The sequence below is a fragment of the Apostichopus japonicus genome, chromosome 2, assembly GCF_037975245.1.
Source record: "Apostichopus japonicus isolate 1M-3 chromosome 2, ASM3797524v1, whole genome shotgun sequence".
Lineage (NCBI taxonomy): Eukaryota > Metazoa > Echinodermata > Holothuroidea > Aspidochirotida > Stichopodidae > Apostichopus > Apostichopus japonicus.
Window position 1 is genome coordinate 11,045,804 of NC_092562.1, and position 23,451 is coordinate 11,069,254.

Here is a 23,451-nt window from a genome sequence, read left to right on the forward strand (position 1 = left end):
AGTGATTGGTAAGCGGACAATTTTGAACTTTTTCTCTCACGACCCTCAGAATAATCAAACAAAAGAGTTCACATTTACAAGTGAAAAACAAAACAAACAAATCCCGTAAATCGCACGTCAACGGACCATAATCAATATTCTCAATTATGACATTTGAACTCTGCGACGCTTGCGTACGGAAGCGTAGAAAGAACATCACATTTGACCGTGCTTACACACATTGTGAAACGGTATAAACATTTGAACATTACCCGCTGTGTATACTTGCTACCATTTGAAAAAAGGGTAAACAGTTTGAAAATTACCATTGTCACATGCCTTCTATACCAAGTAGTAAAAGGGGCCCCCCCCCCAAAAAAAAAAGTAAAAACGGTATCATATTTTTATCATTTGTGTATAGAAAGAATATCTCGTCAATACGGTAATAATCCGTTTTTGACGATTTAAAATATTTGTTTTTAGTCACTGCGATGTCCCGTATACTTTTCCTTACTTTCAAACTCATCGACGAGGCAACGAAGTACATATCTCGCTCATACCAATAAATTCCTGCCTCTGTTTATTTTAGGAGGCAAAATAGTGTCAAATGAATTTATACAAAATCCAGAAATATATATTTCGTCAAAGTTTGCAGAAATTATTTGTGACGTCGATGACTCCAAAAAGAACCAAATGAATGAGCGTTATTTTTGGTATGCGGGTTCATCGTAATGAGTACGAGCGGGGACACATAAGGTGTTCTCTTAAAAGTCAAAGGTCAATAGAGGTGAAAGTCGGAAACTACGGTAGTCCTGAAGGGACAGGCTTACTGTGTTAGTAGCCCTATATACAATTGCGACATGTCAAACATTCGATATTTGACGAGTTTTCAAGTCACTCTAAAACGCAGCAACTCGACAATTTGATCATTTTCGCCAAGATGTTATATACGGTATTATTGTATACATTTTAACTTTGTCAATTTTAACTAAAAATATGAAATAATATGATGCATGTATTGTCAAGTAACGGGCAACGAAGGAGTCGTTCCATGGTGCAATGCTGCAACTCGACAAGTAGACATATTTCGTCAAGCTTTCACGTTAGCCTAACTAGTATATCAACTCGAAAAAAAAACTCATATTTTTGACGTGATCTCATGTTAAGTGAAACGCAGCAAATGACAAGTTGCTCATTTTTCATCAAGACGTATAGCGCTAGTCGTCAACTCGACAGAAAAAATATACGAAATTTGTCAAAGATGCCGAGTTATGCGAATGAATGCTTTTATAGTCTATACACAACTCGTTTGTCCCTTCAGAGTCAACCTTGTCAATAGTATACCTCAATACGTAAAGCCTGGTTAAAACTCTGTACCACAACCGTCTATACAATATTTCCAGTTATTATTCTTTTCTCACATACAATGTATACCGCATCATACAATCAATTCCCCCAGAGAGTCCCTTACAGCCATTAGCCTATATATATCAAGAAAAAGGGAAAGAAAATGATATCGCTTAATATTTTAATTATCAACTTGTGGAGTAATTAATATACGCCGTCTACTTTGGACCATTGCAAAATGGTGAATTCAGTTGAAAGAGCTGTAAGTAGGATTTATAATGTCAATATTTGATTAAAGGGTTCGAGGTACACCATCGCTAAACGTCTAAGCCCATTTACAGTGTTATTCATCAAGATATGCCTATATTTGCTTATCCTATGAACCCGGTTGATTTGTGTGCAATGACAGGTCGATGTAACTCCCACTGTGTTGAAGTATAACGCTTGCGCTTACTCACCAGACTAGACGAGGTTTTCTACGCACATATACATAGATATCTTTCAACCTATTTTCTTGCAAGAAAAAAATCACAATTTTCGTACTCATATCTGTGAATAAAGATGGGGACACGGAACTTTTGTACATTTATCCTCGCAATGGGGATGCTCCATTGTCATCTAGTGATAGTTCAGTCTAATGTTACTGAAATGGTGACCGAGATAGTCACAGGTAAGAGCAAGCCTATATACCTTGTCATCGCAAATGATCGCTTATATAACCTGATCGAATGTATAGAGTTCGTATAAGTACATTGCACGGGTAACCGAGCCATATAGCCTTCGGCTAAAAGATTCTTTACCTAATTTTCTTGTCAAAAACAATTATCCGTCGAACATTGTTGCATAAAATTGATTTGCAACCACTAGAGTTATTGACGAATCAACTTCATTTCATTCGCAAGTTTCGTGACTTAATATTAACATAAGTTTCGCAAGTTTAGACAACACTAACTATAATTACACATAACAGATACTGGAATTACCAGATGTGGATAAACGCTATCAAACTTATACTCTTTCAGAAAATAGTTTCTCGTTTATGCCTGTCTGCCTGTAGTTTCGCTCGCATCCTTTGTAGTCATGCCTCGCACTCACTATATTTGGGGGTACCTGCACCCCCAGGCTAGGGAACATCGTTAAAGAGTCTTCGTGGTTCTATATCGCTTATTTTTCTGTCCCTTTATGTTGTTTAAAAACATTTTTTGGCTATTAGTTTTAATAACACTGTGCCTATTTTGCATATATGAAAGTCGGACGGCGGTTTGGGTTACACCGATCAAATCATTATTATGCAGTTTAACAAAAAAGATTAGCCAACAGTAACGATATTTTTTGCAAATGTGTAGGGAATGGTGGAGAGGGAGACAGGAAGAATGTATGCAGGAAATGCCGTGGGGTGGGGATGGAGAAGGGGAGTTGGAAAAACCACGGTAACAGCGAGAGGAGGGAATAACAGAGGATAGAGCAAGGGTGGGGTAGGAGAAGGGAATGGAAGGCGTATTATCTAACCTAAGTACACTCAGCGACGTAGCCAGGAATTTGAAAGGGGGGGGGGGAGCAAATTTCTCGATTGATATGGGGAAGGGTGTAATGGGAGGGGAGATATTTTTGAACATTTAAAGGTCCGTAGATGCGATCTGGTGCAATGTTTTGCCAGTTTCATCATTATCATATGATATCATATTATCAGCAGATTTTGTTTCCTGTTTGAATTCTTTTACATGTTCTTTTACATATTATATCAGAAAGACAAACATATTGCTCTTTTACAATATTTCCATTAGGATGATTCTTGTTTATTGTCCAATGTCTGGACTTAAATACATTTGACAAACTTAACTGATGGACGATATAAACTTTCATATTTTGTAAGACAACCAAATGTGCAGTGGCCTAAAACCAAATATCGTTATCGCAGTGTATTAGCAGTGTAACAATTATTTATAGGAAGCGCGTACCACGTACGGTTGCTAGCTTAGCTTCATAACATGCTGTTCGTTCAACAACTTAGGACGAATCATAGATGGGATGAGAACGAACGTTGTCGACGTCGTTGTGCATACCGTTTGTGAAATTCCATCGAGTGCGGTTAAGTAGGCAATGTGTATTTTATTACGCAGTGGCCAGCTAAAGGCCTGTAAAAGGCTATAGACTAAATTTAGCGAATTGCACCTGACAAACTAAGTAATTAGCTGAATTAGTAGGCCTGGATGTTACTACGATTTTAATCGAGTTAACGGAGCTGACGAGTATATTCAAGATCAAAAGAGCACTGACAAAATACCATGCTAAAAAACAACAGTTTTTAACATTTTTTCGAGACTGAAGGGGGGGGGGGTGTATTTGCTCCCCTGCTCCCCTGGCTACATCCCTGAGTGCACTCATATACACTTTTTCGATCACTTCTCAGACTTCCAGGTTTCATACGACAAACTAAGGTCTGAGTACTATATACTGAATGAGAACAAGGAACCAGGAACACACATAATCCATGACAAACATTAAAATCTGTTTATTCAATGTGAATCATAGACAAAAGCGAAAGTCCATGTATGAATGAACTATGCATGGATAATTTGAAAAGGATATGTTCAAGTAAATCCATATGCTATATGCACATGAAGTTTGACACAGTGTCAGTATTTGAAATATTTTGTTGTACGCTCTCTGAACTTGTGGGCCGAAGGTATATATTATTATCTGTGAACGGGTTTAGCCAGTGAAGGAGGTGGGTGGGGGGGGGGGGTCAAAGTAATTTTCAGAATGCACCATTTGACGTGTAAGTTCTTTTTGGGGGGAAGTAATCCCACGCACCCCTTAAATTGGCACAGTTCATGCCACTACATAATCAGTCGGGAAAGTTAGAATATGGCACCTCATCTTCTTCAGTATATTCTGTTCATGTCACTCAGGATTGAAATTTCATTTCTCTGACTGTTGAAGTCTTGATTATTCCCCCTTACACTACGAAATCTGGCTACTCGGTTGTTACTGTATAGAAGTTATGCCGTTATATCTTATCTGGTTTTGAGGTGGGTGGGTTTAATGGAGGTGGGTGGGGTTAATGGGGGTGGGTGGGGTTAATGAGGGTGGGTGGGGTGGGTGGGGTGGGTGCGGCTGGAGAGGGGGTTTTTGTTTGTTTTTTAGGATGCACTGTATCATGTGACTAATACCTTCAATCACTAACTAACTTGTCAATAGGGCTGACATCGATTAATATGAAATGTCATGTGACTGTGAAAACTATAGATAAACTCTCCCAAACATGAACTTCGTCCTCTTCTAGTAGATTACAAGGTGTTTACACAACAACAGATACGGTATACCACCGTACCAAACGAAGATATTTTTATCCTTAGTGTGAGCAGGGAGTTGTTATAGAACAACTCCTTAGTGTGAGGCGATTAAGAGTTTGACTTTGATCATTAGGTGCCGCAGAAAAGATCTTCATGTCCTTAGTTAGACGTTTGAGTATTATATTATACCGCAAGTTAAGTGCTGTTCGCACTTGCATGTTATTGGTTCAAATTTGAAGCTCAAATCAGGGGCGAAACCACAATTCTTGTGCTTTGGTTTCTTCGGGCGAGGGGGGGGGGGGGTTGGTTATATGTTATGACTTCCAGGACAAGGTTCGACGCGGGGACAGGCGCGGCGGAACGGAAAAATTATTGGGGGGGCTAACGTGTGGAGACTATCTAAGCGGAGTGCCACCATCGGTTGGCGCGGAGCGTACAAGAAAATTTAGGGTTTTTTCACACCCCCAGAGGGCCGGAAACGGCACTTCCCGAGTGTTTTATGCTGCGAATACCTGGCCCTAAAATATGGGTCTCAAGCCTGCAATTTCTCAGATTGCACGTAAAAGTCTGTAAAAACATTGTAATTTGTATATTCGATGGTGTTTTCAGAGAGTAGCTATTACTCGTAGTGTACACGCAAAAGACGTTTTTGAGTGTAGTAAGGGCAGTGGCGGAGCTAGGGGTATTGGTCAGGGGGCAAGAATGGTCTGTAGGGGCGCTTTCGACACTATCTAAGCGGAGCGCCACCACAGGTTGGCGCGGAGCGTACAGAAAATTTTTGAGTAAAGTTACTCCCTAGATTGCAGGAAATGACCCTTTCCGGGCCTTGCTAATTTGCAGATAAACGGAGAATAAATAGGTGTCGTCGCCATTTTGTCGGAAAATTACACCAACAGAATATGACAAATGTCAATAGGTATATGAGAGCGCAATAAAATAGTCAATAATCGCGAATAAGTTAAAAGTAGTGAAAAGCTGAAAAGGGCGCCAGCAGTCCATTTGAGTCCGTCAGGAGGGGGTATATATGGACGCTCCACCACTAAGTAAGGGGATGTTGGAGAACTGGCTGAAATGAGGCAAGTCATTGGCCTAAGACGAAGTTGTGTTACGCTTACCGGTACTCACACTCACTGCTTCCACTTTTCACGGGGCGTGATTTAAGACGCGGTTGGGGTGACAATGTGGTCTATAGCCAGGGGACAGGCCGAGGGACCAGGGTCCCCCAGCAATTTCTAAAATTTATTACACCTATATAGTATACGTGTGCATCGGACAGATCGACAAGTATGCATTGAAAAATGGGCAGATGCACGTTTCGGAGTCTTGGTAAATATTGGGGGGGCTTATCATGCATTTGCCCCCTCAACTTTTTCATTGGGGGGCTGAGCCCCCAAGCCCCCCCCCCCCCGGTTCCGCCGCCACTGCGCGGGGAGGGATTTCCCGTCCGCTTTGAAAAAGATTTGTTAAAATGGAAAGTACACGCATTGATGAAAAATGGCATTGGTCCTAAAATTTAAACATAAATCAGGTTGAAGAAGTTTCTGTTGTACCGCATTTATATTTTTTTATATATTTAATGACTGTGCATTAGAATGTTTTTGTAGTATTCTGACTATTTTAAATTCACAGAGTTTTATGAGAACATTTTTGAGTTTTCCAGATTTCCAGATTTTGTGATGTAACACCCGTCACAAACCTTTTGCTCTTTGCTTGTACTTTATGCTGCCTTCCAATTTGAGATATTTTTGCTTCTTTCCAAGTCATTTAACATTACTGTTAAATTCTATAACATTCTGACACATCAATCTTGGTGTTCAAGATATGAGTGGGGGAAATGATCAGAAATGATCTCTAAATGCAGGTAACACCCGTCACGTGGAATTGACCATATGCTAATTTCTTCATATGTTAACGACGTTGGTGTGTACTATATACCATAGTATGGGACATAGGTGACTGTTGGAATTACATAGCTGCCACGGTAGATGCATCATGTCGGCGTGGTGGCACCTGCAGAGAGAACCAAAATGTATAATTATATATAGGCATGTTTGCATTATTTGATTGGTGTAGACATGATTTGTCTTTTTCAATTATGAAAAACAACAAAAGCAAATTGATTATCCTCCCAAATATTTGTAGAGAGGGAAGAACCTGGTATTTTGCAAATACTAGAGCTAACATATAATCTTTAATTCAATCTTAAATTCCAAATTAACCGCCAAATTGTCTACAAATTAATTCATGACCATTTGTAAATGTGATTATTGGCTGTACACTCGCTGTGGTTTGGTATATAGGGGTATTAAGGAACGCCAATAATCCTATCGACTTCTGAGAACCGAGTTTCAACTGAAATGGCAATTCTGGTAAACATTATTTTATGGTCTCCTATCTCGTTTTGCCAAACCCTTTTTTAGACGCAACTTAGTGACTGACACAGGATTTCAAGGGTGGTAGTGGAGGTGAGGGTGGGGGGGGGGGTCAAATTCTAAACTTCCCCCAACTGATTAAGGTAAGGGTGTTAACCTTTATGGAAGAGCCATAAGCGGGAGGATATACGAATTTAGAAAAGAACAAAGTGCCACCGTAGGGTCGTTGAAGCTGAATTCCATTGACGTAGAGGAATGTATGGGTTCCTCCACCAGAAAATAAATGACTTTTTGACCTAAATTTAGGTCAATAATTAGGTCTAAATGCAAGGTTGTACTAATGAAAGAAGTGTAGTTCCTTGCCCTGCGACTGACGTTAAAGACCTACAATAAGTAAGGTCAACCAAACGAACACGTACTTCCGTACTAATTCAAGGCGACTGTTTTGATTGACAGGCTTTGGAGCAGTGTCTTTTTTATTTTCGATTTATGACTTGTTTAACTATGCTTTATATGAAAACTTAGTAACAATGGCGAAACAATTAATACTTTGGCGATGGGAGAAATATTGATGTTTCCTGTGAATACTTACTAGAGTATTTTTAAACATAAATATGACGTCATCAACCCACTTATGCTTCAATTCTTTATGTGTTTATTAATCTATTGATTTATTACAATATGTATTTTCTACAATGGTGTTGAACCCTTGCCAATGCTGAAGCTATACTATATATATATATATATATACATATATATATATATATATATATATATATATATATATATATATATATATATATATATATATATATATATATATATATATATATATATATATATATATATATATATATATATATATATATATATATATATATATATATATATATATATATATGCAATGGAGGTAAACGACAAAGGCAAATGAATATTATATATTCCAACTCAATACGATTTTCATTTATATATATATATATATATATATATATATATATATATATATATATATATATATATATATATATATATATATATATATATATATATATATAACGCTAAGACAATGTTTGCTCCGTTTGTGAGACATCTTAATTTAAAAGGCACATGTCAGTCAGATCCTCACTTTGTAAAATGATGATTTCATATAGCACTATATGATCAAATAATCTGTTACTTTCTTTCTGCTTTGCTGTGTTGACAAAGAAATAAATGCCAACATCTTGGTCAATGATTTGATTCAATGTTTTAGATTCACAATTTGCAATCTTCGTTTCAGAGTAAGGACAAAAAAAAGTTTTAATAAATATAGAAAAAGAGAATCTAAAAACTTAAAGCATATTTGGTGGCTCAATAGAATAAGTTGTTTCTCAGCTGTGTGGGGCAGTTGTTTATGACATCTATAGTAATCATAAAAATCAGCAGTTATTTGTACGACGCTTAAATATTTGGGAGAAACCGCAAGGGCTTATGGATTACAACTTACACGTCGGGTGGCTTCCAATTCAACATTTTGACTCAAATTTGAAATCTTTTCAATTTAGAAAGTCATTTCAGATGGGAAAACTATAGATTGCTCTTGGATGAAAAACTCACCTTACTATGACTCGGCCGGGTATCGAACCCGGAACCTCCCAATTGCTAAGCCACATTGCTTCAAATACCACCGTCTTTATCCACTCGGCCCCAACAACGGTTTTATGACATAGATTTTATAATAATGATGATATGTTTGTGTTTTATCATTATTACATGTAAGGTTTGGCTATAAAACAACATGATGTTTGAAGCAAGGTTATACCTCAAATACGTTGCAGTGATAGTTACGTGATTGTAGAGCTACAATACACCGGGGTTGACCTTTGACCTTCCTCTCAAAAATCCTTCTCCATCCCCTTGTCGTTTTATATTGTGCGTGGGTAGGTGTCTTTCTGCCGAGTATATGGTTGCGTCACGCGTTTAACGTCAATTCTTATTAGCCAATGAGAAACCCCTCATGACTTCTTAAATGCAGCCTTTTGTTTGTTTTACAAAATACCTGCCAAAATGTATCATACAGTTACAAGTTTGGTTACGTGTATGTAACGTATTAACATCGTAAGGTGATGAACCATGCAGAAACAATAATTTCTTAAGGAGAAGTCTGGAGCGGAATGATGGGTTGAGAAGGGGAATATATGTGTGGTCGTGTGTGTGTGTGCGGAGGGGGGAAGGGGAGGGGAGGTGATGAATTGACCCATCTTAGGAAATGAATAATCATTGCCTCTTCTCTCCATGGGGGCGGTAAATAATGGGGGGGGGGGATGGATATGTAATGGAGGGGTACTGGAGATGAAACGGAAACTGTGATATTGGTGTTTTCAATTTGGTTCTTTGTTAACTATTTGGTGAAAAAATAACACCGAGTACTTTAGAGAGTTCACCACGTATTATTCCCTATTCCGCAAATAATGAAAATATCATCATCATAATTTCAAATGTATTTTATACATAATTATATCTAACACCTCCAACGCCCATTCCAATTGTACAACCTTCTACCAAGTCAAGAATTCTAGGCGGAATTTTGGCTTCAAGGAGTCGACTTCAATTGTAGGTACAAATTTCTCTGGGATAGGTGTTTCGTCTGGTCTGTAAGGAACTGTTAAGGTGCCATCGAAATGTTGAATTTTTTGGGGGCAAAAACTTGAATTGCACGGTTATATATTTCTACAAAATGCAGAAAGGTTTCTTAAGCTCGATTACACGTTGGATGTTCGAGTTATAGTTCTAGACATGTTCTCTTCTGTAAAGTGCATTTAAACTCTGCTCAGTTTAGAAATTCGACATTTTGCGATGATTTTTTTCTAATTTAATCAATTTCACAGTTTGTTGCCAAAAAAAAAGAAAAGAAAGTGAGCCACTGGCTCCCGAAGATGCTTTCAATATTTTCCAGAAAGTTATTCATATTAGTTATTTTATAAATTAGATGTAACCATTTAACATTTTGTTGAACAATGTTGAACAGTTGAAATTTGTATAATTATTCATTTTGCAAGGAAATGCACATGTTGATCACGTGATAAAAGAAACGGAATCGACCTCCTTTGGTTTAACGAATTGTTTAGCATATAACAAGTGATGAATTATCCATTTTGTTGAAAATCGTTAATATATTTACAGAAAGATCAACTTCCAATTTCGACGGTCACTTTACGTTCCCGTATAGTTGTGGCGTTTGTAGAAAGATATTGTTAAATTGCTATTTGTAATTATCTGTCAACAGTTCAAGGTGTAATGATTGTGACACCATTATGATAATATATGTTTATCTATGTCTCTGAACAAACACACATACACACACGCACGCACACAAACTGTTAAGAGTTAGTAATAAAACATGACTCTACTAGATGCTGTGTTGGGTATGATGTGTCTTTTCGTTAGGGAATACCATATATGCAATATAAATACTTTAATGGGATCGAAGTTTTGAGAAGCTAAAAGATTGTCTTACAAAAACAAGCAGTTGTACGCGTTTGATCACAATTGTCCAGATATTTTATCAAGCCTACCGACTGATTGCGTAATGAAATGACTAAAGGTCCCCATACATACATTACGTGTAAAATTAGTTGGGGTCCATAATAATGTTACCAACTTAGTAACCTGAATGACATGGGGTGAGAGAGTAATCATGGGACACATGACCGGCATCAATAGAGAACCTTTCATGTCCTATCCCCACCCCCCCACCCCACCCCTATCTTCATAAACCCCCCCACCACCACTGTTCCCACGTATCAGTATAGAGAGATGAATACACAATGTACTCTTCTTTAGACGTTGGTAAAAGTTGAAGTCACTTGAGTGTTAGGAGGGAAACAGCCGTTGCGAACGTGACTTTAATGGTAATGACGTCATGTTCGATTGTAGAGATTAAGGGCACGTGTTACCAAATGTTCCCTGGTCTTTACTACTTCCATGATTCATCGTATCTCTTATATTTGTAACGTCATGAAGAAACTTTGATTTTATTTTTAAGCAAGCTATGTCTACCCTTATATATGTTGGAGTGTTAACTCAGTGGTTAACGCCGGTGCCTTTCAATCATAAGGTCCCTGATTCGAGTCACTCCAAGATTAATGTATGTCGTCCAGTTACAGAGTTGTTGACAATTAACAAATCATAATCATGGACGTTAAATATGAATGTAAGGGACTGACTTAGGTCAGCTTGCGGCTTTGATAAGCCAATGAGGCTTCTTCGCGAGTTTCTGCTTGCAGGAGGATCTAATATACATATGCATTTAACCCCGTTCAACTGGGACATATGTCTGTTTCCAGAATTATATAATCTTTCGTGAAGAATCGGTGATGAACGTTCACATCGTGTTCAATGTTCTCGCTTACACACATCCCTGATTCTATCACGTTTTGCCAAACTGAGATCAAACACACAATCAAGAGGCATACTGATCACATGAATCGCAGCTCATTCATTGCATCCGAGTTTTTCGAAGTAACAATTCAGAAAATTCAAAAAGTCAGTCACCGGTTCTGCATAAATTGCATAATTCTCCATTGACATCGACATTGTCGTTGAGATCAATGTTGACGTCGACATCGACATTGACATTGACATTATCATCGATATATAACATTAGCATCAACATCAGCAACAAGGACAAACGGAGGAAACGGAAACGTAGGTCATCTCATTTGAAATAAAGTGCAAAGATGCATCAAAGAACTTTACCATCAGTTAAATATGTCTCTTCAGTTACTGCTAGGAATATGTTCTTACTGATTTAAACAACAAACGTTTGCAGCATTGCTATATGCAGATGTCATTCAAAAACAAATCAGGTTGTCATGGTAACAGACAAAATGATCTCTTCCTCTCTTCTCTTTCTCCTATACTTACATAGAAATACCTTCTACTGCTGCTACGCCAACTAGACGCCCGATTACTCCTCCGCCACCACCTCCATCCCCTCCACCACCACCAAGTTCCGTATTTCCCACTCCACCACCGTCGACTGCTACACCTCCTCCAATGCCGACCACTCTGTCGATGACCACCATGCCGAGGGTGTCCTCTTCGACTACCAGGGTATCATCTTCCACGGCCGAGGTTACAGAGAAACCGACCCCCAAACACGTCCCATCCGATACCTTGTTTCAAAACGGTGGCATTGTTGTCATTTTGGATACTACAATTACCCAGGTGCGTGACGTTTCTTCTTGATACAATACAAATCCAGTTGAGAACTCATTCAAGTCGAGCTAATTATATGTTATACCGATAGATATTACCACATGACCCCTTGGTCCACTCACAGTGCCGGATTTACGGCGGGCCCATGGGGGCCCAGGCCCCGGGCCCCCACATTTAGGGGCCCCCACATAGGGGTGTCCAAAAGATGGAGGCATAAGATGCCTTTACGTCCGTCTGTCGATGGTCAACATTTAAAATACGGACCTTTGTTCGAAACTCGACACTGAACACAATTTGTCTTTCCATAAATACATGGGGTCTATAAGGATGCATAGTCTTTACTCTACGGCATTTGCGTAACATGTCACATTGGTGACACCACAAACCCCATTAAGTTCAGTGTTTACAAATGTAAATTCTGTCGGTTTAGTACAACACCAATTTGCATCCCTATAGATATTTGGATGACGCTCTAGCTATATCAACCACTGATCATGTGATTCCTACAGAAAACGGAATATTGATTCCTGGAGGGGAATGAGCAAAAACAACGTAAAAAAAAAATACATATTAATTGTGACAATAGTAAATTTCTAGAACATGAGATTTCAAAAATTGAAAATGTTTGGATGCAACTTGCAAGGCCTGGGAAGTGCCATTTCCAGCGATCTGGGAAGCATTTTCTGCCAAAATGTTTGTGCACGCTACGCGCCAACTTATGGTGGCGCTCCGCTTAGATAGTGGGCCTAATCGTGAAAGGGTCCCCACACTATCCGACCCTGCCCACTGAGACAAAAGCGTTTGTCTCGCACCAAAAATATCCGTCTTTGGGCTCCACTAGTTTTCATGGAGAGCTACAAGTCATGTAGAATAGCTTTTAAGAAGAGTCACTCAAGAATAGGCATGGGCACAAAGACGAAACAGCTTTATCACCTCTTAAGCTTAGTGTCCTGACGGTGAGACTGTAACCATGTGATCATGACGGTATTACGTCGAGAGAAACATTACAAGCCTTCGATAGGGAAGAGATACAGCACATGATCCTGGTTAAAACTTAAATGGGACATAAACCTACGTTTAGATTGTATGGCATAAATTTGTGAAGAACAACTCCCCCCCCCCCCCCCCTCCAATCAGCTAAGACAAATCTTGTTCGGCTTGGGAAGATATCTTAGTTAAGAAGAATAGTCCAGTTACAAGTTCATTTTGATATGTTAAAGAGGAACATAATCTAAACATTCTCTAGTGAAATTTGCATTCAATTCCTATGTACCGTTTTGGAGATATTGACTGTTGAAGTTATCTGATATTATACCAAAAGTGAACTTGAAGCAAACAGGTGTGATGTCATAGTTGAACACTGACAAATAATGTTTTGTTTTTTCTTTATTTTTCGGTCTATTGAATTTGACCTTGGATTGGATAGGGTTACTAGTTTGTACTAACGGGGGAAGTGAAGTTTATAAAATACCAATACCTATGGTACATTCACATTATTGGAGTATAAAATTAGACGTAAATTTTTAAACGAAAACAAAACACCGATCGTTAGCTTTTGAATAATTGTTCTTCCTTTAATTAGTTCGAAGAAACACAGGAGGAGTTTCGTATCGCAGTTGCTGACGTTGTGAATGACTATTGTAGTGGTACTGATTGTGTAAACTACGTAGCCGAAGTGCCAGTCAGGTGAGATATTACAGAATCACTTTTTTATTCTCTTGTAGTGATTTTCCGTTTATAAAGACATCGACTTATATTATCGTATCTCCGTTGAAAATGCAGTATTTGATGAAATCTGTTTTTAACAATTTCAAACAGCAACGAATGGTTTATGACTAGCTGATTTCAAGGTACAAGTCAAGTCAAATTGACAACCCACATGACAGCCTTTGCAACTGAACAAGATCAGAAGTTTAAAGCAGGTGCTTGCGTCTTATAATGAAAACGCTATTTCGTTGCATTCATCAGCGGAGAGGGGGAGGGGGGGGGGGGAGATCCCGTCCCTATTCTAAACATGCAAAGACCTATATAGCTTAGGCTTACGATACGTTCATATACGGAAATGTAATCCTGCTATAGGCTGTTTATTGTCACTCCATTGAATCAGATTGAAAGTGTATATACATGATTAAATTGTAGAACTGTCATTTTTGACGAAAATCAAACAATATTATGGGTACGTTATAGTATACTAAACGAATGAACCGATTTGAATGAACTAACTCGGGTACATTATATTCCACTTGAAACAAAATAAAATTAAGTTAAATGAGTCGACTCGACAAATACTGAAATGTAGTGGCTACTAAGGTTTTTTATTGTTCCAGGTATAATCGCAATTACATAGCTGGAGAAAAGCAATACGCCACTGCGGCGCAGCAATTTAACATGATCCCTTAAAATCTCAGTCGGAAGGTTTGAACGCAAGATGACGTCATGCTCTATACCCCCGTGACCAACAACCGATTAAAATCAAACCGTTCTGATTTGGTTGGACTTCCTGAACAATTTTGACAAACGTTTAGAAAGTGTCATATTATTTCTTCTTCCTTTCTTTCTCAATGACGGCAGACCCGCTGACGTCATCATTTATAGATTCTCTGATAATGCGGAAGCTAAGCAGATCGTGAAGCGAGCTGACACCGGCGTTTCAGTTTCATTCTACGTAAAGAGTCCATTGAGCTCGTATAATTTAGCCATGTCCAGTGAACAACTCGAAGACGCTGTTAGGACCAACGATGCCGCCCTGGAGGAAGCACTAGGGTATGGTCTAACTGTAGATGATGGGCCTTCCGTTGAAGTAAAGGAACATCTGATAGAACCATGGGTGACGTCACTGATTGTAGTAGCAGCTGTCAGTATATTGGTTGCAATGTTCGTTGCGTATGTGTCGCATCAAAATAAGTAAGTCAATTGTAAAATTCATTATGAATTAAACCTACAAAGCCCATGAAACGTTCTATTGTAATATAATGTTTAACATTAAGCATAAATAATTATATATATATATATATATATATATATATATATATATATATATATATATATATATATATATATGTATATATATATATATATATATATATATATATATTTATATTTATATATTTAATTATTTATGCTTAATGTAATTAAAAACAGGGAAAATATTTCCAGCCTCCACCGGGATTCGAACCCTGGCCTCCCGCGTTATATGCGGAAACCCTAACCACTACATGGTCGCTGATAGTATGTCCAGATGTTCGAAACCGGTTAGGAAGGTCGTAATTCCACTTTGGGCGTATAAAGATATATATATATATATATATATATATATATATATATATATATATATATATATATATATATATATATATATATATATATATATATATATATATATATCTATATATATATATATATATACATATATATATATATATATATATCTATATATATATATATATATATACACTGTAAACATTAGTTAGTCACGAATGGCAAAAATCTAGTCACAGTGACTAGAGTTAGCTAGTTATTACCAATTCGTTAGTTGCAGACCAATTTGCATGGTCGTTCGACTAACATAAATTAGTCACATAAATTTGTACGAACTTTGTTGACACTCACTATTCATGTCATGTATGTAAGCGTGACGAGAATATTCTAGTCTTCTGTTTGTTTACTTTCTATAACCTTCAGCTTTGACCAATGACGTCATTATTTTTATCCAATCATCGTACCGTAGAATACCGTGTGCTCAGCTGATCAGAGATCAAAAATTCAGACGACGGCCGGCGAGCGTATTTTTTTATCCCAGGACGAACGTGGGCATCGGCCAATCATATCCCTGGGTTCTAAACATGTGACGCTTTTTCAAAAAACATGTTCTAAATCTTTTTTCCTAGTTTTGACCCCAGATTATGAACGAAAATCCTTCATTTTCATAGAAACTGGATCCCTAACCCACTTTCTAAACCCTAACTCTGATTTCAAACGAATTTGTAAATTCCTGAAAAACCTGAAACCCACGTTCGTTCTGGGAAAAATAAAAACGCGGCCGGCGATTACATGTATACTGTATGCACGTACGTGGTACGTCGTACGTCGTACATTGCGGCCATTACCTAACTGCAGATAGAACAGGGCCATCAACAAAATAAGAAGATTCTTAATCATTTAACAAATTGTCAGAAGCAGTTTCAAAATGTGGTCAGTTAGGTAAGTTCAATCACAACTGAAATTCTAATAAATAATAATTGACACAATTGACATAATGTTCAAAGAAGGTTTGAATATCCGCGATATGTTTGGCTGGAAAGTATGGGTAAAATTATAACGTTAGGCCATAGCAAGCAAAACTCTTGCTAACGCTAGGACGAAGCTAGGCTAGGAGTTTAGTCTACCTAGTGTAGCCCACATGCGCTCGTAGATGTATAGTATTATAGAAGCAGTAATACACACTTATATGACATATTTTATATAAATGTGTATTATTAGCTAGTATACTAGGCCTATATTCTATAATGTTACGAACGCCTGTGGTGTAGGCTAGCATGCGTCAAGTTTCTAGACACTTCGTCGACCACCAACCCGGTCTGCATTTCGTGCACTCTGAACTGAAGATCTTTGGAGTGGTACTTACCTTCTGCTCTAGTACATGGTACAAAGTACATGGTACTCATATTTTAGGTTATTTTTGATAAAGTTGGAAGTACCTGGTGTTTAACTAAGAACAAAAACTAAGTTTCAATGCATGAAATACCCATAATGTTGTTAGCTTAGGCCTAGGCCTCAGGTTCATAGTGGCGCTATGTTAGTATCCTACTTCCTAGACCAAGTCTACACCAGCTGTAGCACAATGTTGTAGGGTTCTGTATCCTAATTGGAGTGGCTGCTGAGTGCTAATACCCTGGACAGAGAATGTTTTGAGTCTTATTTAGCAAATAATCCACAAAGGTATGCATTTTCTGCTCCTGCATATGTGCATCAAGGGGTTTTGAGCCTACTCAGCCTATCATTAATTTTCTGTTGTTTGTCAATTTTCAGAGAAAGTTGATGAGCCAAGTCCTCAGCATTCACAGCTATATACTTTGAATGGTTGTGGTATCAATGGACTCAACTGGTTAGATGAGGTAACAACAAATTCCAATCAACTCTGACAGCAGAAATAGATATCCTGATACTTCCATGGGAGATCTACTGTAGTAACTATAGGAACCAGTGCTTGCCACCCATGGAGAATAAGGTAATTTGACGTTGTTGTTCTTTGACGAGCAACAAATTTGAATGTTTTATCACAAATTATGCCCCCTATCTACCTCTTGTCCCCTACACCTGTCTTTAATACATTGTAACAACCTATGGATAAACCTTTAAATGGACTGGATATGTTATTGAGGTGAACTGTGTATTTAGATAGCATTTCAGTAAGCTTTCATTTAGACTACTGTACATACTGTTACGGTTAGGCTGTGGTTTACAAATCCCAATGATCCAGTTTTGGCAAAAAACACCTTCAATTCTCTTATTCTAAGTAACTTAACAGTTGCACTGAAGTGACAGGCAATATCAGTTTAACATGTTCCAAACAGTTCAGGAATACATTGGGGTTTGTCCTGTAGGTCAGTTTGGGAGGAATCAACTGAGCTAAACAAAAGTAGTTTTCAATTTCATCACATTTCAGAGCCAGAGACGAAAAAGCCCTCCCCGCTGACCCTTCTCTGGATGATGTTGCTGCAGGTATGGCAAGCCAGACCAAGTGGACTGTGATCCAGATACCAATAAAACCTGCAAGAATCATAAATGCACCCAACTTGGTCAAGTTTATCAAAATTGGTGACTGGAAATGTTGTTGCAGACGTAGACCTGGTTACTGCTTACACAGTATTGCCCATTTGTGTATTTACACACTGCACAGTGCATACTGAAATCTCTGAAAAGACATCTTTATGGACCAAAAATGATAATTGCATTGAAATATGTTGTGGTTTTATATTGTGACGACTATAAAAAGTATCATTTTGGTATGAAAAAAAATTAATCTCTCACTTAAGTTGGCATACTCATATTAGAGTCTATATCCATCCCTTCGATTGTTCTCCTTCAGGAAAAGTGCCAAAAAGCAGCGGGCAACATCTTTTTTGACCTGTTATCAATCATAATATAGTTTTTTGTGGCTTGCATGTTGAAGAGCATGAATGTACATGTGGTGAGAAAATTGGGTCAATTGAGGCAGTTTTAGACCCCTTTAGGCTTCCCAGGAGCAGCGTAGGAAAATTGTTTACCTCTGAGCGAAGAGGTTTGTTTACAAGTGACGAAAACTTCCGGCTCGAATAGCAAAAAATCTACATGGTCATGATACAGAAAATTGTTAGTGCCATGAAAGGCCAACTTGTCAGCTATCCGGTGATAGGTAGCTTTTAGCTAGTGAAAACTTCTATCTAGACTTAGAGACCACATTACTTTTGTGATTTAGTGTGTAAGTCAATGGGGCTTTAAATGGGCTTATGCTACCTTAAGTTACATATAAGGAACAATCTGTGATATATAGTGCGCATTATGCAATCACTGAAATAACCACAGTACGTAAAGACATAGAGAAGTTGCGGCGGAATGGTTGGGGCACTGAACACATGATTCCATGATCGTAGGTCCATGTACCAACCTGGTCGATACGTATGTATCTTTAATGAAGACACTTAATCTCAATTGCCGCTCTTTACTCAGGTGTATAGGGTACCCTGGGAGGTAATTCAAAAATATAGCATTTGTACCGCTTCATGGCTGCAATGATATGGGATGTCCCCTGGGGAACATGTAGCTGTAGCTCAGATTGTTTCTACCATTCAAGACATAACTTATAGTTTGTGATAAAGTACTTCTAGAAATGTTTTAACTACTTTGTTTTCTGTTCCACCCTAATGTTGCGTCAAGGATAATAACATATTCAACTTACATGTCCTGCATTAATATTGTACCATCACATCCATGGTCAGAAACTGATAATAATATCACTTCCAAGTTCCTAATTCGAGATGAAGATTATAAGGATATTTTCTGGCCCTTTTTAACAGCTAAGGTCATATAGAGCTACTCAAGGCCATTTTATACCATTTGATTTGACATGGGGTATTATTTTTATAAATAAATTTATAAATATGATATATTATTTTGTGTATATTAAATATATGTTATGTATATTTAAATATTAATTAAGATAATTTATTTAGCTAAACTTCTATTTTTATATTTGAGCTGTGTACTCGCAAACTGTTGAACACTGCCAACTTAATGGCTTAGGAGCATTTCAAAGTAATCCCATAAGTATTCTCAAGATGTTTTGTGGGAAAAGATTTTGACAATTTTGTAAAAATAAGTTTTCCCAATTTTCCCATAAATATTTATTTTAGTTTTAAATGTTCTTTAATCGTTAGTGTTTGTTACTGTTCTTTATGAGATGACTTTTAAATGGAATGTTTATTTGTCACATTTTGCATTAATACTAAATGTTAATAAAAATTACCATGAAACTTACAATGTGTGTCACTATCTCATTTCTTAACTAATCAGTACTTAATCTTAAACTAGTCTTGTGACCTAAATAAGTAGTCACAGTTGCAATGACTAATATTTTTGGTCACTGGACTAAGCTTTGGTCGATAGAGGCATCGTAGTAGGACTAATTTTAATTAGTCACAAAACTAATGTTATATAGTCAAATGACTAGAAAAAACTGGTCGATAGAGACATCGTTGTGACTAATTTTTTTTAGTCATATTGACTAACTAATGTTTACAGTGTATATATATATACATATATATATACATATATATATATATATATATATATATATATATATATATATATATATATATATATATATATATATATATATATATATATATATATATATGTATACATATATGTTGATACTAAATGAGACTAGTGGAACACTAGTAGTTGTAACTCGGAGTTTCACGCGTTATAGCGATCGTCAGACAGTTGTCTGACGATCGCTATAACGCGTGAAACTCCGAGTTACAACTACTAGTGTTCCACTAGTCTCATTTAGTATCAACATATATTCCGCTCTGTCCAATGGACATAGAGCACTCTGCGCCAAGATAGACGCCAACCTACTCTATATATATATACATATATATACATATATATATATATATATATATATTTATTTATATATATATATATACATATATATAAATATATATATATATATATAAATATATTTATATATATATATATATATATATATATAGATATATTTATATATATATATATATATATATATATATATATATATATATATATATATATATATATATATATATATATATATATTAGCATCTCACATTTTCCCGTTAGGAAAAAGAAGAAGCGAGAATTAGGAGAAGGAGATATAGACATTGAGGACGCATGGGGTACAAAGAAACCTCCAACTGGGTCTACCAAGAAGAAGCCAACACATGTTGACTTTTCTATTAACACCAAACAGAGTGAAATTATCAAAGAAACAGGGTGGTCCGACGAGAAGAATGCCGATTCTAGCAGCGTCGAAGAGGCTAAAGAAACCATGAATGATGACGACGATGAAAAGAAGAGCGACCATGGCTCATCATCAAGCGTAACGGTGAAGGCAGATATAGAGTCTTCTTCTGCCTCTGGATCTGATGGAGAAAACAACAAGGTCAGCGAAGACGAAGCTCCTCCTGCTTATCAAGAAGGGAAAGAAAAGTTGATTGAGGACCATAAGAAAGAAGGGTGAGCAAAAATATATAATATATATATATATATATATATATATATATATATATATATACACACATATATATATATATATATATATGTACATATTTACACATATATACACATATATACATATATGTATATAATTGAAACGGTAATGAGTTGGAGAGTCCAGAACAGTGGGAAAAATTTCCAGTCTCCATCGAGATTCGAATCCGGGCCTCTCGCTTTATATGCGGACACCCTAACCAACTAGGCCATGTACACTGATTGTCTGTCCGGACTCCGGAGGTTCGAAACCAGTAAGGAAGGAGGTCGTTATTCCGCTGTAGGTTTTTGCCACCTCTATTGAACAATGCTAGTTCTCTTTCGTGATTATATTTTGCCTTGCATTGATGATTAATCTCAATCAGTGTTGACATACGCATGCATAGGATAGCGAGTAAACTACCGACCAATGTGATTCCAGTCAGTATCAGATTGTCCGTTAACATGAGCCCCATGCAGTCAATTTGTTTATGCAAGTGTGGCTGTTCCTTGTCATTGTCGTTGTATCAGTCAGTGTAGGATATTTATCCAGTATGTTTATGTCTGCCAGCAACATGGACAACAACAAAGTCATTTATCGTTCCTTTTTTTATTTTTGTTTATAAGCGTTTGGACATCATCCTTTAACTATCTTCAGAGGAAATTAGTTTCAGTACAAATAACGATCATTAGCAAAGACAACGATTTTGTCAAGTAATCAATTCTGAATATTTGAATTGCTTCCAACAGAAGTGAAGATTCCGAGAGAGGACATGACAACCCCGCTATGGAAATGGAAGATTCCAAGGATGAAAAGCAAACGAAAGGAGAGGCCAAAGAGACCACCAGTCTTTAGACCGGTACCATCAGTCCTTCAAAACAAACCAATATGGTAGATAGTCATATAGTAAAAGAATATTAATTTCGTGATATTATCAATCAAAACGAGCAATAAATATATTCACTCTATAGAGCCTATTAATTATTTGTTTTATTCATACTCGATTAAGTATTACTTTATTACCTCATATTTAGAAGCTATGAGAATATAGACAATCATACATATTCATAATGTATTTCTAGTTTGGCAAGTGATGAATGGAAATTTTCACGATCGATTGGACAACAATATGACAGACGACAATTGTCCAGTTGTTGACTTTCTTACTACTTACATGCTTATATATCTACGTTAATTATAATAATATCTGAACAGTGTAACCTTTACAATAATCTTTTAAATATCCCCCCTTCGAAAGTAATACAGCCCTATGCAAAGTAATGGTTAGATCACCTGAGCATTGATCTATCGTAATAGGATTTGGGGCTAAGGGTTGGTTCAGTTGGAACAAATTACCATCATTTCTGGCTCTCATGTTCGGGGTCCATTTCTTTGTGGATTGTCTCATAATCAACTGCACTGATATACTGTGTATAGCACTTTCAATATATGATATCACAGAATATAATGTATACCAGGGTATTATTCCATGTTGTTGTACTACGCCTTGATTAATTTTTCAGATTTGTTGTCTGTGAAATAAACTTGTCCAATGACTGAAGACGTTTGTAGTAATCGTCCGTTTTCTTTTCTTGGTTTTTTACTTTCTCTCAATAACCAACAATATATATATATATATATATATATATATATATATATATATATATATATATATATATATATATATATATATATATATATATATATATATATATATATATATGTATATATATATATATATATGTATATATATATATATATATATTTATATATTTATATTTATATTTATATATATATATTTATATTTATATATTACAAAGGCATTTATATATCGCCATAACTAAAACGATATTCTATGGCGCTTTACAAGGAAAACATAAATCATACAAATGAACAAAAACAGCACCAAGACAGAAAAAAAGAAATAGAGGATTACTTCAAGGCCTCATTAAAAAGAAGTGTCTTCAAAGCTTTTCTGAAAGAGAGAAACGTGGATTGATTAGCAACCGAAGACGGCAAGTCGTTGCACAGCTTGCCCCAGTTACAGAAAATGCACGGTTGCCAAACATTTTGTGCGGGTGGCGGAAACTTTTAAAGTAGTAGCAGATATACTTATTATACGGTATGACGAAACACAACATTTGATAATCGGGGACCTGTTTTTGAATACATTTATAAATCAAATAAAGAACCTCGAATGTAATGCATTGCTCAATGGGGAGCCAATGTAAAGTGAAAAGACAGTTGCTGGCACTGTCATATTTTCATCTGCATAGAATCAACTTCGCAGCTTGGTTTTGTATAGACTGTAAGGGAAACAGGGTACTAGAGGCAGGTAAACCGATCAGTTAAGCATTACAATAGTCAAGATAAGATATTACGAGACCCAAGAACACAGATTTACAACTTTCACAATCAAGGAACTTACGAATCTGTCTGAGTTTGTTAAGGTTGCCACTATCAATCCCGCATTTCTCAGAAATAT

At 36.8% G+C, this 23,451-nt stretch overlaps 1 protein-coding gene and 1 long non-coding RNA gene across 2 annotated transcripts; both read left to right on the plus strand.

Annotated features, from left to right (window-relative positions):
* Positions 1 to 1,752: 1,752 nt before the first annotated feature.
* LOC139977848 (uncharacterized) lies at positions 1,753 to 22,527 on the plus strand. Its single transcript, XM_071987537.1, has 6 exons — positions 1,753 to 1,996; positions 11,904 to 12,202; positions 13,776 to 13,879; positions 14,765 to 15,097; positions 20,558 to 20,953; positions 21,716 to 22,527. Exons 1-6 carry the CDS (start codon positions 1,888 to 1,890, stop codon positions 21,819 to 21,821), a joined length of 1,347 nt encoding a protein of 448 aa, XP_071843638.1. The 5' UTR covers positions 1,753 to 1,887; the 3' UTR covers positions 21,822 to 22,527.
* On the plus strand, positions 15,637 to 19,968 carry LOC139977843 (uncharacterized). Its single transcript, XR_011796714.1, has 3 exons — positions 15,637 to 16,393; positions 17,222 to 17,420; positions 17,859 to 19,968. It is a non-coding gene; the product is annotated as an uncharacterized lncRNA (long non-coding RNA).
* Positions 22,528 to 23,451: the final 924 nt, after the last annotated feature.